This window comes from Eucalyptus grandis, chromosome 10 (genome assembly GCF_016545825.1).
Source record: "Eucalyptus grandis isolate ANBG69807.140 chromosome 10, ASM1654582v1, whole genome shotgun sequence".
NCBI lineage: Eukaryota > Viridiplantae > Streptophyta > Magnoliopsida > Myrtales > Myrtaceae > Eucalyptus > Eucalyptus grandis.
Genome location: NC_052621.1, coordinates 21822025 through 21840334, shown reverse-complemented (window position 1 = coordinate 21840334; position 18310 = coordinate 21822025). Strand labels below are relative to the sequence as shown.

At 40.8% G+C, this 18310-nt stretch overlaps 3 protein-coding genes across 8 annotated transcripts; all 3 read left to right on the top strand.

The window, feature by feature from the left end:
* The first annotated feature begins 746 nt into the window (after positions 1-746).
* Positions 747-4625, top strand: LOC104422248 (alpha-ketoglutarate-dependent dioxygenase alkB homolog 6). 3 transcript variants are annotated; one of them, XM_010034502.3, is made up of 8 exons: positions 747-879; positions 2137-2253; positions 2344-2404; positions 2526-2564; positions 3317-3429; positions 3658-3907; positions 4002-4048; positions 4221-4625. In XM_010034502.3, exons 2-8 carry the CDS (start codon positions 2146-2148, stop codon positions 4386-4388), a joined length of 786 nt encoding a protein of 261 aa, XP_010032804.2. In that variant the 5' UTR covers positions 747-879; positions 2137-2145; the 3' UTR covers positions 4389-4625. The 3 variants fall into 3 exon arrangements, with proteins under 3 accessions (XP_010032804.2, XP_010032805.2, XP_039159023.1); XM_010034503.3 differs by having other exon boundaries at positions 764-879; positions 2145-2253; XM_039303089.1 differs by having other exon boundaries at positions 764-879; positions 1600-2253.
* A 473-nt stretch (positions 4626-5098) lies between these two features.
* On the top strand, positions 5099-8817 carry LOC104422249 (bifunctional protein FolD 2). 4 transcript variants are annotated; one of them, XM_039303104.1, is made up of 5 exons: positions 5099-5519; positions 6409-6728; positions 7054-7290; positions 7486-7537; positions 8020-8418. In XM_039303104.1, exons 1-5 carry the CDS (start codon positions 5336-5338, stop codon positions 8106-8108), a joined length of 882 nt encoding a protein of 293 aa, XP_039159038.1. In that variant the 5' UTR covers positions 5099-5335; the 3' UTR covers positions 8109-8418. The 4 variants fall into 4 exon arrangements, with proteins under 4 accessions (XP_039159038.1, XP_039159037.1, XP_039159035.1 ...); XM_039303103.1 differs by having other exon boundaries at positions 5105-5519; positions 7370-7537; positions 8020-8410; XM_039303101.1 differs by lacking the exon at positions 8020-8418 and adding an exon at positions 8499-8817 and having other exon boundaries at positions 5108-5519; positions 7370-7537.
* A 7386-nt stretch (positions 8818-16203) lies between these two features.
* Positions 16204-18046, top strand: LOC104423649 (UPF0481 protein At3g47200). The gene is made up of 2 exons (XM_010036112.3): positions 16204-16906; positions 17189-18046. Exons 1-2 carry the CDS (start codon positions 16700-16702, stop codon positions 17924-17926), a joined length of 945 nt encoding a protein of 314 aa, XP_010034414.2. The 5' UTR covers positions 16204-16699; the 3' UTR covers positions 17927-18046.
* The last annotated feature ends 264 nt before the right edge of the window (positions 18047-18310 follow it).

Here is an 18310-nt window from a genome sequence, read left to right as displayed (position 1 = left end):
ACTTATATCTAAATATCTTTGTGAATAATGAAATTATTTTTCATTTTATTAATGTTTTGAAACGATCATTTTTGAAAAAATATTATTTAAATCTTAATTTTTTTCCGAAAAGAAATTGATTGCACGTATTAAATAAATGAAGATTTAATTGCGAGAAAAGAAAATAAAGGACCACAGAAGCAGCATGGTGCGTTTGTGAAGACTTTTTGAAAGTCCTTGAGAAAATATAAAAGCCTTTGAGTCAAGAGTGTTTTTCAAAATGCAAAATGTGTTTGGTAAATTTATTTGTGAAAGTAAAGTATACATGTGCAAAATAATATTTGGGTAAATTAAATTTGTAAAATACTTTTATTATTAGAAAAAGGAAAGTTGGCCGGCTAAGGCTTCGCCGTGACCGCTGGCCAAGGCTTCACTGTTACCACCGGCCAGCCGCGCCGGTGAAGGGTAGGCGATCCGGCGAGGGTCGCGCGACCCTCGCCGCGCCATCGCGCAACCCACTGTGCCGCGAAGGTCATCACGAGGTCACGGACGATCTAGGTCGCGGCGAGGTCCTAGGTCACCTGGGTCGCCGCGACCTCCGGCGACCTCCGTGACCCATATCTATTTGGGCAAATGGGCTTTGGGTACCCAAAGGTACTTGGCAAAGCTGGTGCCAAATCCTCTACAGAAACAGAGAGACAGAATGTCGCCGTTTCGATGTTCTGGGCCTCCGAGAACTTATTTCCATCCGATTCGCTCAAGGATATCCCACTTTTCTTGATATCTCGCTTTTCTTGATCTCTCTTGAAACCCGTTTGCTTGCCCTCGTTCTCCCAAAGTTTCCAGCGTCGGAAAGGCGGAAGCTTGCGAAGGAATCGGGCACAAACCTATCGTTCCCAGGTTCTTAACTGTGATTCCGCCTACGTCGGTTCATGGGTCGGTCGAATTACGCATGAACGATGGATGTGGAATGGACTGCGGACATGTTGTATGAAGCTCCGAGCAGAGCTGCTGTATCATATGAACGCCGTGGCCAGTGCTCGAGTGTCGTGTGTGATGTTGTTCAATTGGGTTTTTGTTCTCTGCACTGCTCGATTGCGAAACGCGGCAGCTCGTGGGGCTTTTGAATTTTGCCGAGCAATGTCGGAGAAATTAGGAGCATGATTGCTTTTAGTGGATGTCGGACTGATTTTATATGAATATGGGCGGTTCTAGTCTGGATTGACAGTCTGGAGAGGCTACAGTTCTAAGTAGAGTTTAGTGCCATTGTCATTTTGTGCATTGGATATCGGGTTGTCTCGGTTTGTTTCTTGCTTTTCAGTTCGCAAGTAGTTATTTTTTGTGCTAAACTTCTAGTTCTGATTTCTTTTCAAGTGAGAAGTCATCCTACCTTCTTCACAATGCTTTTTTTTAAACCTCATGGATGGCCATATTTGTCCAAATTCATCACTTTGGCACTCGGATCATGCTTTTCATAGCTAACAAATGTCTTGTGGTGCAAGTTCTTAGATATTAGACCAAAATGCCTCCCTGGCTTAGTCTCATTCTCAAAGTTGTTCCTCTTGAAGTTGCAGAAGTCTGCCCTATACCTCACCGTCACCCTGTTTCACTCTCCTGCAGCTGCAGATAAAAGAATTTCACAATAAGCATGCCCTTAAAGCCAAAATGGTGTACTTTTGCGAACATGTGTGTGAGACTGAAAATGAGCCACATGAGGAGGGCTCCATTGGCTAAAAAGCAACTAAAGTCTTGGAATGTTTAATTATCAAACCAATAAGGTTTAATTTTCAAGGGTATAAATGAAACTTAAGAGGGCAATGGGTATTCACATTTTTTGGAAATTGTTTTGGGCTTATTTTTAGAGTGGGTCTTTTGTTTCAAAATTATCATCAAGGGCAGAGTTTCCTCCTTGGAAGTCAAAACAAGTTGTCCATCCTCACGAAGATACACATTTTGGCCATGTCAGAAACTTTCTTATCTTCTGTGTGTTGATTTTATCTTTTGAAGCCTAAACCGTGTGAGAAGTTGGCACTTTTGATCATTTCAAGTAATTTCTAGGGGCAAAAATCTTTTAAGATTATCATCCTCAGGTAGAAATCATTTTTTCAAACTTTATTTGCTTTCCACTGATGTTTCCCCTATCAATTCCTTTGAAAGGTGAGCAGAATGAAATCAAAGAGGAATCTTGATAATTTTGTAGTTGGAACTGTGCCAACTGTCATTTATGTTCCAGACTTTGTCACTGATAGTGAAGAAACGCAGCTGCTAGATAAAGTATGGTTCAATACATGGTTGTTCTATCCTACCGTGCTCATGTCTAATTGTGATCTCATCTGTAATGCTGAGTATCGAGTACCTGTGCAGGTATACAACTCTCCAGCATCAAAGTGGAAATCTTTGAAGAACAGGAGGCTGCAGAATTGGGGTTCGTATATCTACCATATCTGTGCGTGTGCATATCTGCGCATGTGGTTTTTTCATACAAATAAAGATGTTCAATGAATCCTTATGGTGATCATAACATCATTTATGATGGTTCCTGACAGGTGGCATCGTCCATGAAAAAGGTCTTCTTCCCCAAGAATGTAAGTTGAGATCAATTGAACGATGTCTTTGATACCCAGCCCATTCAGAATTCAACTATTGTAATGCATGGTTTTGAGTTATTTTTTTTTTTTTTTTTGGGTGACAAGTATAGATCTTGGGTTTGTTTGCTCATAGCTCACCTTAAAAACTGCCACCATTTTCATTAGAACAGGAATATTCTGACACTTATTTTTATGGCCATATCATGCTTTCTCCTCATAAGTGTTATAATGATGGAATTTTTGTTCTTGCTGCATTTGAGTATGTTTTGAGCTTCAGAGAGTAGATCCGTACTTACTAAAACTGTTTACAAATGTCTGCAAGTATGGATTTAAATTTTGTAAGGAAATTACATTGGTCCTTCTCATAGTTGGCATAAAAAAAAAAAAAACAAGTAGCAAATAGTACTAGAGGTAAATTAAATAGATATAGTTGATTTTGAAATTTCTAAAGTGTTTTGGTGAGAGCAGCAGCTTCAGCATTGTGGTTGGTGGACTGGTGGTCATCATGCAATTATTTTGGGACATCAATAGGAAAAGAGAAAAAAAACTGAATAGTTGAAAATCTCAAATCAAATGCAGGGAAACTGCTGGTAAAGGAGGGTTGTTGCTTTGCTCGGCCTTGGTTGATTGTTAGTTGCTACTCTATACAGGCTGTATTGTTGCTTTGTTCACCATTGTGACTAAGCAGTTTCCCTCTCCCTCCCTCCCTCCCTCCCTTCCTTCTCTCTCTCTCTATCTCTCTCTTGCAGTGCCTCCGTGGTTGAAGAAGGTTACTGAAAAAGTATCTGAAGAATCAGGGTTGTTTCCTTCAACAATAAATCATGTCCTCATTAATGAATACCTTACGGACCAAGGCATAATGGTTTGTACTGAATTTTATGTTTTTTACTTTCAATGATTTAGAATCAATGTGTCGCTTAGAAGATACTGAAATGTTCTATTGAAAGAGCTTCGATACTTTCTACTTTCTGTACTGGGATCCATGACACTGCATAATGTTAGAATGGGCTATTTGTCTGTTTTATGTGTTAGTGACTTTCAGCTGCAAATTGCATTTTACTTATTATCGCCATTTGTTTGTATTACGCAGCCACACCAAGATGGGCCTGCTTATTATCCAGTTGTAGCAATCTTGTCTCTTGGATCAGCTGCGGTAATGGACTTTGTTCCTCATCCTAGTTTGAGGATGTCCCCTGATACATCTGGCGGTGGTTGTGAGGATAACGAGCTTAATGGGGCTTCTGACTCGGGATCTAACAAATGGTTGAATAACCATCGTCCCTTTTCTGTTGTGTTGATGCCTCGCAGTTTGTTGATATTTAAGGATGATGCATACTCCAGTGAGTGCCTAATTGATACAATTCTTATTGTGCGTTTAATTTTCTCATCTTGCTTCCTTGCTGAAAAATCTGACAATGTATACCTGCACTGCAGGTTATCTACATGGCATAAGAGATAGTTCGATACATCAGTATGACGGGGTAAGATTATTAGCTAGGGTGTGTCACTTGACCACAGATATGGGATTTAGTAGTGGATATTACTTTCTATCTGTTAAGAAAATGTCCAAAGTACCATCTTACAGCTGTCCTGATTCGGCAGTAAAATGGTATATGCCAGTTTAGTCTTATGATTTCCTTTTTCCATGTCCAGGCCGTGAATGAATGCGAAGCTGTCGGGCCTCAGCCGCCATCAGTTTCGGAAGAAGGAGATGAAGCTGTGAGCAGTGGCAATGGCAAATGTATTCATAGGACCGGCACTAGAATATCATTGACATGTCGACTAGTGTTGAAAGTTCACCATAAGCTATTCAAGTTTTAGATATCCTCGCTCCACATGAACTCTCTCTCCCTCTCTCCAAACTTAGAAGTATGGTTTTTCATAGCTCAGAAGCCTCTGTTTAAATGAAAATTTTGACATTGTAGCGACGGTCATCGACAAACAGAGAGAAAAAGTTCTTGAATCACGGATGTGTTTACGGTGCAGTGGCCTTCTGGTCGGATGAGCTTCTGCATCTATGGAAGGAATTCTAACTATGCATATATTGGGCCTTTCAAAGTCAAACTACTGGTGACTTTCAACAGAAGAAAAACCTCAGCATGTTTATTTCTGGTTTCCAGTTCATCTTCCTTAAACTGCCCAAGAGTCATTACTGTGAAACGGCATCCACCTCGTCCCTGATTGAGATGCTTAAAATTAGTAAATTGCTCACAAAAAATCCTATACATTTTTCTCGAAGGACATTAATATCTAATTTTTATTTTGTCTCATCAATAATCTTAAGCTTGTACCATTTACCCAATAAAACCTTTCGTTAGATTTTGTTTATGGTAATCGTTAAAGCCTGACATGATAATATTTCTAGATAATATCAAACTAACGAATTTGAGACAGTAACGAACACACATATAGTCACGTGAGATTTTTAATGGTCATGGTCATGCGAGCTGCCACGCCGGATTTCAAATGGCCAGATGGATAGAAAGCATTTTTCGATCATCGATGCAAGTTCGGAATATCCGTGAGTCGAAAAAAAAGTTTAGAATAATGGTGTTCATGAAAAAGGGTTTTGAGATTTTTTGTGGGATTTTTCTGGGAAAAGGATGGAGCTAAAAATTGCCGACTTCCTTCAGGATCTGGAGGTCCCCGTCATCAAGGTTGGAACTTTAGAAATTGCGAAGAAGAACCTGCGACGCCCATCCCAAGTTATCTGAAGCATTCAGTGGTCGAGCGAGCCGGCCGGCGACGCCTATCCTAGAGCGCGCACAATGCGAGGCCTGTGGGCGGCGAGCTGGCGGTCGCTGGGAAGGAAGACCCTCCACTCGTCGACGTCTTCATCATCGCCTTCTTCGTCTTCGCTGTCTTCGAATTTGAAGCTGCTCGGCCCGAACCTCCCCGACGTTTGGATGGTGCCCGGCCCCAGCTCCAGCGCCTTCCGTTCCCAGTCTTCAGGTATCGTCCTTCCCGCGACCGGCCCGCCACCCTTTTTGCCACCTGCGGCGATGAGCCTGGACTTGCTCTCGGGCGTGTGAAACGCGTGTTACTCGAGTCTGTTGGGGTCGCTTCGAGGGTTGACGTGAGTGTCCTCTGCACGTTGCCTCTGCTTTTCCGTTGTCGGAGACTTGTTCTCCATGTTTCGTTCGGCGGCATGCTGATTGCCTTGAAGCGGTTTTTGGGTTCGGGTGTTTTGGCTTTCGACGTCGTAGTTTTGATCGTGAGGTGTAGCTGTCGTCGTCGTCGTCGTCGTCTGTTTCGGATTCATTAGCGATCCTATGAAGTAGAATGGTGAATCCAGTGTCGACTGTAAGTTGTTGAATCCTGCGAAAAAAATGACGGGTTTTTCTTTTTGGTACTAGAAAAAGGTTGGGTTCTTCTTGAGTGAAGCTGAGACACAACTTTCCTCGGTAACTTTTGTGACTTCTGCATATAAAACTTGTTGGGGATAAAATTGATCTGTGCATATGTAGGAAAAGCAGAAGCGAAAGCAAGCGTAGGACTACGTTTGAAAATCGTCTTTTTACTATGCTTTTGTGTCATTGACATATGAAGGACCACAAAATGCTTCAGTGGATCTGATGGACTTTTTCGTAACAAGAGTCACTCTCCAAAAGCACTAAAGATTTCAGTGAGATGGTTGGGGATGGTTTCTATAGAACTCTTTTGAGAATTAGGAATTCCATGCAATCCAAGTTGTAAGGTTGATTATTCTACCTGTGGACTTTTGGTAGCTTGTTTTCTTGTAGCTCTATATACGGTGTTTGAGCAGGACTACTTGCTTCTTTGCTTGCTTCATTTACCTTGTGCATAGCACACTAACCTGTTTTGTGATTTTTACTTGAAGCAGCCAATGGGCAAACTGCTAATGTAATAAACGGGAAGCCTATTGCAAGAGCTATTAGAGCAGGAATAGCCAATGAAATTTGCAGAATGAAGGAAACCATTGTAAAATCCCCAGGATTGGCTATTGTGTTGGTTGGCGGAAGAAGGGATTCACGAACTTTTATTCGTGTCAAGTTAAAAGCTTGTGAAGAAGTTGGGATAACAACCTATGTAGAGGAGTTACCTGAAGAATGTACAGAAGATGAAGTTCTGCGTGTTGTTTCCAGATTAAATAACAACCCATCAGTTAATGGTATTATTGTGCAACTCCCTTTACCACAAGTAATTTCTACAGCTAGACTTATGCTTCATTCCCATTTCTCTTTTGAATCTCTTGGGTAATCTGTATCAAACAAGTCTGCTTAATTCATTGTTGCCAATGGAACATTCGCTATGTTCCGACACATTCCATAGAGTAATTCAATAGTGTAACCTGTACATAATTTGTTTCCAATACTATACTTATTAATTTTCTGATGTGGACGATGATGCAATGACTAGAGCTCCTCATCTACTAGAAAAATTTCAATGAGATATTACCATTCTTTTAACACATCTTGTAAGGAAATATTTACAATTATGCCACCTCAATGTGATGTTTGCCCAGCATGTGGATGAGGAGAGAATCATCAATTTTGTGAGCCCAGAGAAAGACGTGGATGGCTTCCATCCCCTCAATATGGGAAACCTTGCCATGAAAGGAAGGGAGCCACTTTTTATTCCTTGTGCTCCTAAGAGTTGTATTGAGTTGCTGTTGAGGTCTGGTGTGGAAATCATGGGAAAGAGAGCTGTGGTAGTCGGGAGAAGCAAGATTGTTGGGTTGCCCACTTCTTTGTTATTGCAGGTAAGCATGCCTTTTTCGGCGTTTTCTGGTTGTTTAAGGTGCTCTCATATCATCCTCTTCTAATATATTCCTCTGGTAGAGGCACCATGCAACAGTCAGCACAGTACATTCTTTCACCAAAAATCCAGAACAGATTACAAGTGAAGCCGACATTGTGATTGCTGATGTGGGGATACCCAATTTAATCCGTGGCAGTTGGCTAAAACCGGGAGCTGTTGTAGTGGATATGGGGACCAATCAAGTTCAGGTAGAAATACTGAAAGTTCAGCACCAATGGCATTCTCAAACTGTGTGGCCTCACTTGAATGCAAATTTGGATTGTAATGTGCATTGACCTTTATAAGTAAGATATAGGTTATAGGATGCTGTGGCTTCTATCTTTCATGTTGAAAAGATTGGAAAAGCAGTGCAGGACTCTTTTTATTAGGGAAAATTAAAAAAATCACACTAAGCTTTCTCTTGGTTGGCACTTACAACCTCTACACTACACTTTGTGTCATAAGGTGTCATCAACCAGCTTAGACTTTTTACCTTGAAGTTTAACACCATTCCAGAAAGTACGGTAACTGGAGGGTGCAAAGATTAGCTCTTTTGAAACCTTAAGATATGTCGTGTGAGGTCTTGAAATTAGAGGGTGCAAGGTGTAGGATTTGAAGTTAGAGGCTGCCAAGGTATAACTATGGAAAATTTGAGAGTAGTTTTTGTCTTTTTGCCTTTTTATTGTTTCAGGGGGTCTTGTACCTGTGATCTACTCAATGCATGTATGCAGATATGCTGCACTACGCTCAGGGAAGAGGTGTTTGAGGGGGAAGGCTTAAAAGTAAAGTGGGTCTTTCAGAAAAGAAATGATGAGTGAACAGTCAAGGATAGACAAAGGGCAAAGCCTTAGAAGATGTAAAGTCTGCTTGCTGGATTTCCATATGAAAGCTTTGATTCAAGGTCACTAAAATTAGCAAATAGATTTAGAACTGTAAGGTCCTCACTCTGACGGAGGGGAGCTTCAACTCACAGTTAGGTTTGATGTATAAATGCTCATTAAGGCTGATGATCCCATTTAAGTAGCTGCTGTGGTAGAAGTGGTCATTTAACAGGTGGTTTTCTGAGAACGAATGATAGTTCCTCAGTCCCGCTTGAAAGAACTAGCTTGCTCTGCTCCATTTCCATTTTGAGCAATTTACTTCGTAGAATTAAGAGTTTGTAATGTCCAGGATCCTGGCATTGATCAAGGTTTCCACATCACGGGAGACGTTTGCTATGAAGAAGCAATCAAAGTTGTGTCAGCCATTACTCCTGTGCCAGGAGGCGTGGGACCAGTGACAATTGCTATGCTTCTGTCTAATACTCTCGACTCTGCTAAGCGTGCATTCGGATTCATATGAAAGCTGAGGTTGGTCCCCTGGTATAATTTTTGTGAAGGCAAAGGTGTTTTCATTTTTCTTTGCCAATCTCTATTTGTCAATGACAATCTTTGCAAAATCTCTCCTGTAGTTCAATATTTCACTGATCAGAGTCTGGTTTTTCGAATCACTTAATCCCACACTTTCTTATAATGGTAATATAAAGGAAAGAGATGAGTATGCCATATGTAAAATGAGTTTGCTTCATCCGTAAGTTGACTCTCTGAACCGCTCAAAATGAATAATGCTACTTATACCGATAACGGTTCACAAATTGGTGTACCGAGTGATGTAGCATACTTCTAGCGGATCTAGAAGGTCATATGCACATGTTTAGAGGCCCATCTGTCACGTTGCTCTCTTTAGGCTGGAATTGAAAATCTGTTCTGTCAATTAGTATGGCAATTTCAGTAAGCTATTCTCACTATACTTTGCAATATCGTTTTTATTTTTTTATTTTTAATACTTTTCTTTATTTTCTAAGAACTTCCTTCCATCGGGGAAAATGAACCTGCAATGAAAGTAGCATTTTATAATTATTTCCGTTGGTGTGGGAAGTTTGGGGACTTTGATTGGTAAGAAAAAGGTACATCGAGAGACTTTGTAGATGACTATACCAAACACGGTCTCTAGATTTCGTGCTCTTTGCTATTGAATGCCTCCTCTCGATTTCTCTTGTGGGGATGAATATGGCTTAACATGATAAAATTTATGTTTAATTTCTCTATTTCTCTCGTTTTCTGAATGGTTTGGAAAGTAAACCGTTCTAACGTAATTTGATTTTTCTATTTCTGAAAAGTATTTCTATTCCAAAAATTGATTTGGAGGAGAAATCAGAAGCTAGAAATTGTAGCTTCTCAGTTTCTAAAATAGAAATAGAAATTATTTCATTTTCTCCATCCTTCCTCGTTCACAGATGTCGACTCCTTCTCCTCACTTCTTACCCTTGCTTTTTCTTCCTTCTCCTCACTTCAACCAAAAAGCCTAGCGTTGTCAACTCCAAAGCTGTCCATCCTCGCCGTCGACTCTGAATCCATCCTTCTTGCCACTGTGGACTCCAATGCCGTCACTGTCCTCTTGCCGGTCAGATCGTCGCTCATCTCACCGTCGCCATCCTCAGACCGTCCAATTTGCTCCGGTCGTCCCGTCGAACCTGTCTCCTCCGTCTGTATCCCCTTTCCGCTCTTGATTCCGAAACTCTAGTCACCGTCGCCCATCTCCGTCGTTATTCAGTTCGCTCGCATCCGTGTTCGTTTGCGTTCTTCTCTGGAACTTCCCATCGTGATTCCTCACGAGGTTCGATCGATCCTTCCCTTCTCGCCTCTCTTATCATGTTTCGACTTTCATTTTGCAGATTCGATTTCGATTTCCCTGTTGCTTGTTGAACAGGGATGGGGGATTTTATGTTCTCGGTGTTTTGTCTTACATTTTTCCCTCTTCCGGAATAGTTGCTGGTGGATTTCGCCTCTTTCTTGGTTGTTCTGCACTTGTGCTATGCAAACGAATGGTTGATGTTTGTGCAGCGAGTTCGTACATGGATTTCGTCTGGGCTGCTTTGTTTTCGGTGGGGTGGGGTGGTTTTGGATGTGAATCCAAGGCTCGTGTTGGGGTTGATCGAGATTTTCGGTGATGGAAAATGGGTATGTGAATGTGAGAGCGAATGTGAATGGTTGGTGTTTGTGCGGCGAGTTCTTATGTAGATTTCGTTCGGGCTGCTCTGTTTCTCAGTGGGGGTGGGGAATAGAGAGAATTTTTACAACAGGAAAAGAGAAAGGAACGATGGGGGTGGGGTAGGTTGGTTTGGATGTGAATCTAAGGCTCGTGTCGGGGTTGATCGAGATTTCCGGCGATGGATAACGGGTACGCGAACGGTTGTTTGTGCGGCGAGTTCGTACATGGATTTCGACTGTGCTGGTTTGTTTATGAGATTGCCATATGCTGGTATTCTCTTTATAATGTTGATACAAACCTTCTAGCTTATTATGCATGTGAGAGTAGTGGTGAATGTGAAATCAAGATATGGAGCGATTTTTGCAATGATGATTGTCATTCAAGCAGGTTCTAATTGCAGGAGAGACTTTATCTTCATCTAGACCTAGTTTTTGCATCTATGTTGAAAAGAATAAATGAAAGAATCATTAAGGTTTTCTCCACTCAAGCTCATTCCTCATGTTCCTTAAGTCCTTTTATATCTCCTGACTTTCCTTTCCCATCGTATAGTTGCATTTTGGAGTAAGTTTTTGAGATATCCAAAACACTAAGAAATGTTTCTCATCTCATCCTTAATGCTACTGGACCAAGGCTACCGGACCAAGGCTACTGGACCAAGGCTACTGGAATGCAGTTATTGTAATCCTCTTTATATTTGAGTGCGAATCGATTTGCTGAAGCAGTCTCATCATGCAACACTCATTTTTTCAACATATTGGTACTTGCTATCATGCATTTTGTGCAATAAAGCATTCACTGTTGTATCATAAATTTCACCCTTTAGCTTTATAAGAGAACATAACTCATTTTGGCTTCTAATAATCTTATGATGCTTTTTATGAAGATAACTTGTTTTTGCTTTAGTAATACACACGAAATAATGGATTGCTGATTTTATATGCCTCTTGAAGATACGATTTCCACATATGTAACTGTTTTTCTTGTTATTTGTTGTTCTTTAACTTCTAATTTCAGCTTACCCTTCATGTCTTCGAAAACAGATTTTACATCTGAACCACAAGCACCAAGAAGAGCGAGGTAAAAGGATGGGGACAACATGATTCCTAGAAATAGAAATTTTATTTTGTTATCAAACGGATTTCTAATTCAGAAATAGAAATTTTGAATTGTTATCAAACGGGTTTCTTTGCTCAGAAACTTGTCAGGGGAATAGAAATCGAGAAATCAATTTCTGGCTAGAAATCAATTTCAGTTTCAGAAATTTTGTCATACGTATCCTATATATCCGCTTCTCAACATCACAACAATGGTAAAGATCCTACAGATGGAGCTCAAACTGAGGCTGCATTTGGTTGGGCTTTGATATGGGCTTTAAAGCTCTAAATATCTTTAGGCAAATGCTGAAGGGCTAAGTGACTATTTGTAATAAATTTATCCTCCATTAATTATTCATTAAATTGTATTAATACCACAAAAAAAAAACCACAAATTAGTAAGTGACAAACGAAAGGTTCACCTATCAACTGCATGTGTCATGCAATTTAGCAATGCGAGTCTCTTGATATGAGCCACAATTATTCTTATCGAGAATGCTAAGAGAGAGGAAGGAGAGCTTCAGAACTTACAATGCTCTTGAGAGTGTGTTATGCGTTTGGTCTTGGTTACAACCAGGAAGTATTCGTAAGTGCGATTGTGATGGACCAATTTTCTCTCCCTTGAGCGTTGATATGTTTTTTTTTTTTTTTGGAGGAACCGGCTTGTAGCCACAGCCGCACCGTAAACCCCTGGGTGACACTTAGCGGAGGACCCACCACCCCGAGTCACACTTAATACACCGACGCTCCCAGGTTTTGAACCTTCACCTCTAGGCTGAGGATCGCAGGGGCCTTATCCGCGCGGAGCCACCGCGGCGGTGGTTGAGCGTTGATATGTTCATCTTTGTATAAACAATGAATCCTCGCCATATTTCCCAGAGATTGACGATAAAAAATTGCCTAAAGATGCACTATATATATTTTATTTCCTTCTTTCTCCCATCTATTCAAATCTCCAGCAAATTCTTGAGTAAATTTCAAATGTGCGTCTGCAAGTTGGAAAGCAAAATTTATTTCCTTTTCCTTTTGAGTGCTGATAGAATATGTTCTTACGTTTTTGCCAATTTTCTTCCTAATGACATCACTTCCTTTTTGAGTGCTGATAGAATATGTTCCTACCTTTTTGCCAATTTCCTTCCTAACGACATCACTTCCCAAAAGTTACAGAAAAAGTGTCGAAAAAGTTCTAAATCTTTTGCGTTTGTGCCAATTTAATCATATTTCCTCGAGATTGACGACTGAAAATTGCCTAAAGATGCGCTATTCCACACACTTTCCATCTTTATATATATATATATATATATATATTCTCTTTGTTTATTTTTTTTCTTTCTCCCATCTATTCAAATCTCCAGCAAATTCTTGAATAAATTTCGATTGTGCGTCTGCAAGTTGGAAAGCAAAATTTATTTCCTTTTCCTTTTTGGGTGCTAATAGAATATGTTCCTACCTTTTTGCCAATTTCCTTCCTAACAACCTCACTTCCCAAAAGTTACAGAAAAAGTGTCGAAAAAATTCTAAATCTTTTGCATTTGTGCCAATTTAGTCATATTTCCCGAGATTGATGACCGAAAATTGCCTAAAGATGCGCTATTCCACACACACTTTCCATCTTTATTTCCTTCTTTCTCCCATTTATTCAAATCTCTAGCAAATTCTTGAGTAAATTTTGATTGTGCATCTGCAAGTTGGAAAGAAAAATTTATTTCCTTTTCCTTTATGGGTGCTGATAGAATATGTTCCTACCTTTTTGCCAATTTCCTTCCTAATGACCTCACTTCCCAAAAGTTATAGAAAAAATGTCAAAAAAGTTCTAAATCTTTTGCATTTGTGTCAATTTAATCATATTTCCCGAGATTGACGACCGAAAATTGCCTAAAGATGTGCTATTCACACACACTTTCCATCTTGTATGTATGTATGTATGTATGTATGTATGTATGTATGTATGTATGTATGTATGTATTCTCTTTGTTTATTTTATTTCCTTCTTTCTCCCATCTATTCAAATCTCCAGCAAAATTCTTGAGTAAATTTCGATTGTGCGTCTACAAGTTGGAAAGCAAAATTTATTTCCTTTTCCTTTTTGAGTGCTGATAGAATATGTTCCTACCTTTTTGCCAATTTCCTTCCTAATGACCTCACTTCTCAAAAGTTACAGAAAAAGTGTCAAAAAAGTTCTAAATCTTTTGCATTTGTGCCAATTTAATCATATTTCCCTAAGATTGACGACCGAAAATTGCCTAAAGATGCGCTATTCCACACACACTTTCCATCTTTATATATATATATTTATTTATTTATTTATTTATTTATTTCCTTCTTTCTCCCATCTATTCAAATCTCTAGCAAATTCTTGAGTAAATTTTGATTGTGCGTCTGCAAGTTGAAAAGCAAAATTTATTTCCTTTTCCTTTTTGGGTGCTGATAGAATATGTTGCTACCTTTTTGCCAATTTCCTTCCTAATGACCCCACTTCCCAAAAGTTACAGAAAAAGTGTCGAAAAAGTTCTAAATTTTTTGCATTTGTGCCAATTTAGTCATAAACATCTTCATAGTACTAATTTAGTCTTGAACCTTTTCACTAGTACCAATTCAATCATTTCCAACTAATTTTAGTTGGATTTTGCTGAAGAGGCGCTGGTGGGCTGACGTGGCACAATTGGCGATGACATGAATAGTTTAATAATATTTTAATATCTTTTAGATTTATATTTTAATTTATATTTTTAATTTTCTTTTTTCTTCTCCTCCTCCTTCTTCAAGTCAGTCGTCGAACCTTGACGATCGGCCAAAGACGACACTTGGTGAGGCTCGAGCACTTGCTAGAGGTCGCGAGGGTTGCTTGCGCTGGGCGTGAGGCTACCTCAAGGCCGCCTAGGTTGCAAGGGTGGCCTCGCACTGGGCTGGTGAGGCCCGACCTCATTAGATCCAGCGAGGTCAAGCCTTGCCCGGCCACTAGCGAGGGCTCGAGCCTTGCCAGTGGCTGATAAGGCTTGCCAAAGGCCATCGAGGTCGATCTCAACCTTGTTGGTTGTCGCCATTGGCCGCCGCAAGGTCCGGCACCGGTTGGAAGAAGGAGAATCGGAAGGAAAAGAAAAAAGAAAAGAAAAGGAAAAGGAAAAAGAAAAGGAAAAGGAAAAAGAAGAAGAAGATAAAATAAAAAACAAAAAAACAAAAAAATTGAAAAAAATTGAAAAAAATATTAAAATTATATTAAACAGTTGTTCACGTTAGTACCGATCGTGCTACATCAGCCGACAATGCCTAGTTAACAAAACCAGGCCAAAATTAGCTAGAAAGACTGAATTGGCACCAAATCAAAAGGTTTATGACTATATTTACACTAGTGAAAGGTTTAGAACTAAATTGATACTAATATAAAAAGTTTAGGACTTTTTTGACACTTTTCCTAAAAAATGACCGGTCATTTCTTCATTACATGTAATCTTCAGCTTGTCAAGCGAGGTGAGGCCGAGTCCATTAAAAGGGATTAGGCTTGTGAGGTCCTAATGAGTTTTGAGGTCTCAACTCAAGTTCATTTATCATGTCAGACCTACACGAATCTATTTTACAACTAGATCAATTCAAAATAAATTTATCCACGGACGTGTTTTTGTGATGCCTGAATGCAATGTAGAATGCAGATACATTATGCATATTAATATGTTTATTTAAGGATTGAGTTCGATATCTAATTTTCTTATTCGATAAATAATTAAACGGGATCGTTTGTATTTAGATGTTGATAAAAGCAAATAGCGAGTATTATTTGCATTTTATACTCGCTATTTGCATTTTATCAAAACTATTTTAAGTGCTTTGTTTTTGTGTAAAGGCCGAACCAAATGCAATCCTAATGAGGGAAGAGAAAAGACGAGAATGTCGAAGAGGAATGCTATGCTAGAAATATCAAAGGAGGACGGCGCAAAATATGCTCCCATTTTTCCGCTTTATTTTTCAATTCTTTTTTTATTTCTTTTGAAGCAAATACCACTTCAGACTATGCTTATTGTGATACAAAAATAACTTACAAAATATCCTAAAGTTATTTTTGTATCACCGTAAATCCTAAACTTGCCCACTACCACATAATATTCCAAATTTTTTTTTTTGGTCATGAAAAAACTTACACATCATTTATTTCAATTTCATTTAGGGTTAATAAATAAAAGAGTAAATTTAGAATTTCAAGAGTGCGCATGACAAAATTTGTGTCTCCGGATGAGTTTTTGAGCAAATAAACGAATTTGATAACAACTCAAAATTTTTATTTCTGGAATAGAAAATCATTTAATAACAAAATAAAATTTTTATTTCTAGGGGGTGGTAGGTGGCGGGCAAGCGGCGTTCAACGACCGATGGTTGGTGCTTGGTGTTCGCGATTGGTGGCGGACATCGGTGGTCTACGGCGGGACGTCCGACGTCACATGGGCGGTGAGTGAGCAGTGGGCGGTAACGGGAGTGAACGATAAGAAGAGTTCTCATTTTTTCATTTTTGTTCCAAAATATAAATATAAAAATTTTAGCTTATACCACCGGCCGCGGTGACTCCACTAGATAAGGCTTACGATGAAACTTAAGCAAAGGGGAGGAGTTCGAACCCATATTGGAGGCGCTTAGGTGTCTTAAAGTGTGACGCGGGGGTGGTGGGTCCCGCTACGTGTCACCCAGGGGGAGGCGCTAGGTGTCTTAAGTGTGACGCCGGGGGTTCTTGTTCACGTAGGACTGATAAAAAAAAAAAAAAGTGACCAGCGTTGGGCTTGGTCGACCCCGAACCGCACGCACTCTTCCCATTCTCTCTCTCTCTCTCTCTCTCCCCCAGAACAGAAACTTGTGGAACCTCTGAAACCCCCGAAACATGTTACCTCCGCCGCCCCAACTGGACCCGAACGAGACCAACTGGATCGTTCATGTCAATGCGAACCTCAAGTGCATGCCCGGCGACAAGCAACAGTACTGGAAGTATCCGTCCATCTACAAGGTCCCCCCCTTCATCACCGACCTCAACCCCAAGGCCTACCGGCCGCAGGTTGTCTCTTTCGGCCCCTACCACTGCAACGATGACCACCTCCGTCCAATGGAGGAGACAAGCACCGCGCACTCCTCCACTTCCTGAACCGGTGCGGGAAGTCCCTCGACCGCTTCTTCGATTCCCTGAAGGAGGTGGTGCGTGAGCTCGAGGACAGCTATGGCAAGCTGGACTCGAAGTGGAAGGAGGGCACGGGGGGCCGGTTCCTCGAGCTGATGATCACAGACGGCTGCTTCATGCTCGAGATCATGAGGACTGCGATAGGGGAGAAGAATGACTATGCGCCCAATGACCCCATCTTCGGCATCCACAGGCTAGAATGCATAGCCCCGTATATAAGCCGGGACATGCTGCTGCTGGAGAATCAGCTGCCGATTCTAGTGCTATACAAGCTGGTTGCCGTCGAGAACAATGGCAAGGAGGTTAGTTTCTTCGATTTCACTCCGTCATTAGAGAGATTATTGCGTGCGTGAAACAGCTATAGGTTCACCTAACAATTCATCTTGATTATCTCAGATAGATCTCACATGAAATCCATTAAATTTAATATTCTAAACGTTTATGATGCATGGTTCGAGATCAGTTAATAATTTAATTATTAAATCTATTACCTCAATAAGGGGATTTTTTTTTTCCTTTTATGCGGCTAGTATCGACAAAACAATACTCGCATTCAATGCACTGACTTCACTCCAACAACACAGGATGACGTCAACGAGCTCGTCCGAAAGTTCTACTTCCCCGATGAGAAAAGAAAGTTCACGGTGTTGGGCAGACGCCTACATGTCTTGGACGTCTTCAGGAAAGGCCTGCTGATGAAACCCGAGGAGGTCCAGCACGAATGGGAATTATATATGGGGCCTGAGGACATGAAGAAGATATATGCCAAGAAGACCGAGCCGATAATCCGGTCGGCCATTGAGCTCAACGAGGCCGGGATCAAGTTCAAGGAGAGCACCAACAGCCTCAAGGACATCTCCTTTGCTAGCGGGGTCCTGAAGCTCCCAGTTATCATAGTGGATGACACCACTGAGTCCATGTTCCTCAACGCCATGACGTTCGAGCGCTTGCACAGCAAGGCTTGGAACGAAGTCACATCCTACGTCACCTTCATGGACAAAATCATCAACAATGAGCAGGATGTCGCCCTGCTCCACACCCAAGGCATCATCCATAATGATTTCGGAAGCGACAAGGCGGTCGCCACACTATTCAACTCTCTCTGCACGGAAGTGACGCTCCCATCCAACGAAAACCTCGATGGCGTGCAACAGAGGATCAGCGAGCACTGCAAGAAGGACTGGAACTTGTGGAGGGCTCATCTCAAACGCAAGTACTTCAGGAGTCCTTGGACTATGTTGTCTCTCGCCGCCGCCATCTTCCTCTTCGCTCTCACTATAATGCAGGCCGTGTATACCGTGCTCAGATATCATGTAAAATGATTTCCTTTTCCTTCTTCTTTTTTTTCCATTTTTCGTTGTTTCTCCTAATGCCTGATGCTCGATTATTATTTGTTGATTGGCTGTTGATTGTTGTCATCAATGATTTTCCTCCTGTTTTCAGTCGTGCCTAAATGTTACGAGCGATAGACATTTGGCTGTTTATATATCATTATTAGATGATGATTCTCTTGTTTCGGTCTTTTTCATTTTTGTCCAATTTGGATAGGTATTCAGAAGGACGATCACGTTCTATGCATGTTACGCCTCGATTCTCGAACGCGTGTCCATTCCTCTCTGGTTGATAGAAATTTTGCAACTTCTCAGGACGAGTCGCCGACCCTTTCAATTGCATATACGGAAACGAATAATAAATCCTCTGACATC

Coding starts and splice junctions, on each gene's coding strand:
- LOC104422248 (XM_010034502.3), top strand. CDS start 2,146: ATGAAATCAAAGAGGAATCTTGATAATTTTGTAGTTGGAACTGTGCCA. Junction 2,565..3,316: donor AGGTCTTCTTCCCCAAGAAT/GTAAGTTGAGAT, acceptor TCTCTCTTGCAG/TGCCTCCGTGGTTGAAGAAG. Junction 3,430..3,657: donor TTACGGACCAAGGCATAATG/GTTTGTACTGAA, acceptor TGTATTACGCAG/CCACACCAAGATGGGCCTGC.
- LOC104423649 (XM_010036112.3), top strand. CDS start 16,700: ATGATCACAGACGGCTGCTTCATGCTCGAGATCATGAGGACTGCGATA. Junction 16,907..17,188: donor TCGAGAACAATGGCAAGGAG/GTTAGTTTCTTC, acceptor CCAACAACACAG/GATGACGTCAACGAGCTCGT.
- LOC104422249 (XM_039303101.1), top strand. CDS start 5,336: ATGCGAGGCCTGTGGGCGGCGAGCTGGCGGTCGCTGGGAAGGAAGACC. Junction 6,729..7,053: donor TGCAACTCCCTTTACCACAA/GTAATTTCTACA, acceptor ATGTTTGCCCAG/CATGTGGATGAGGAGAGAAT. Junction 7,291..7,369: donor CCACTTCTTTGTTATTGCAG/GTAAGCATGCCT, acceptor TTCCTCTGGTAG/AGGCACCATGCAACAGTCAG.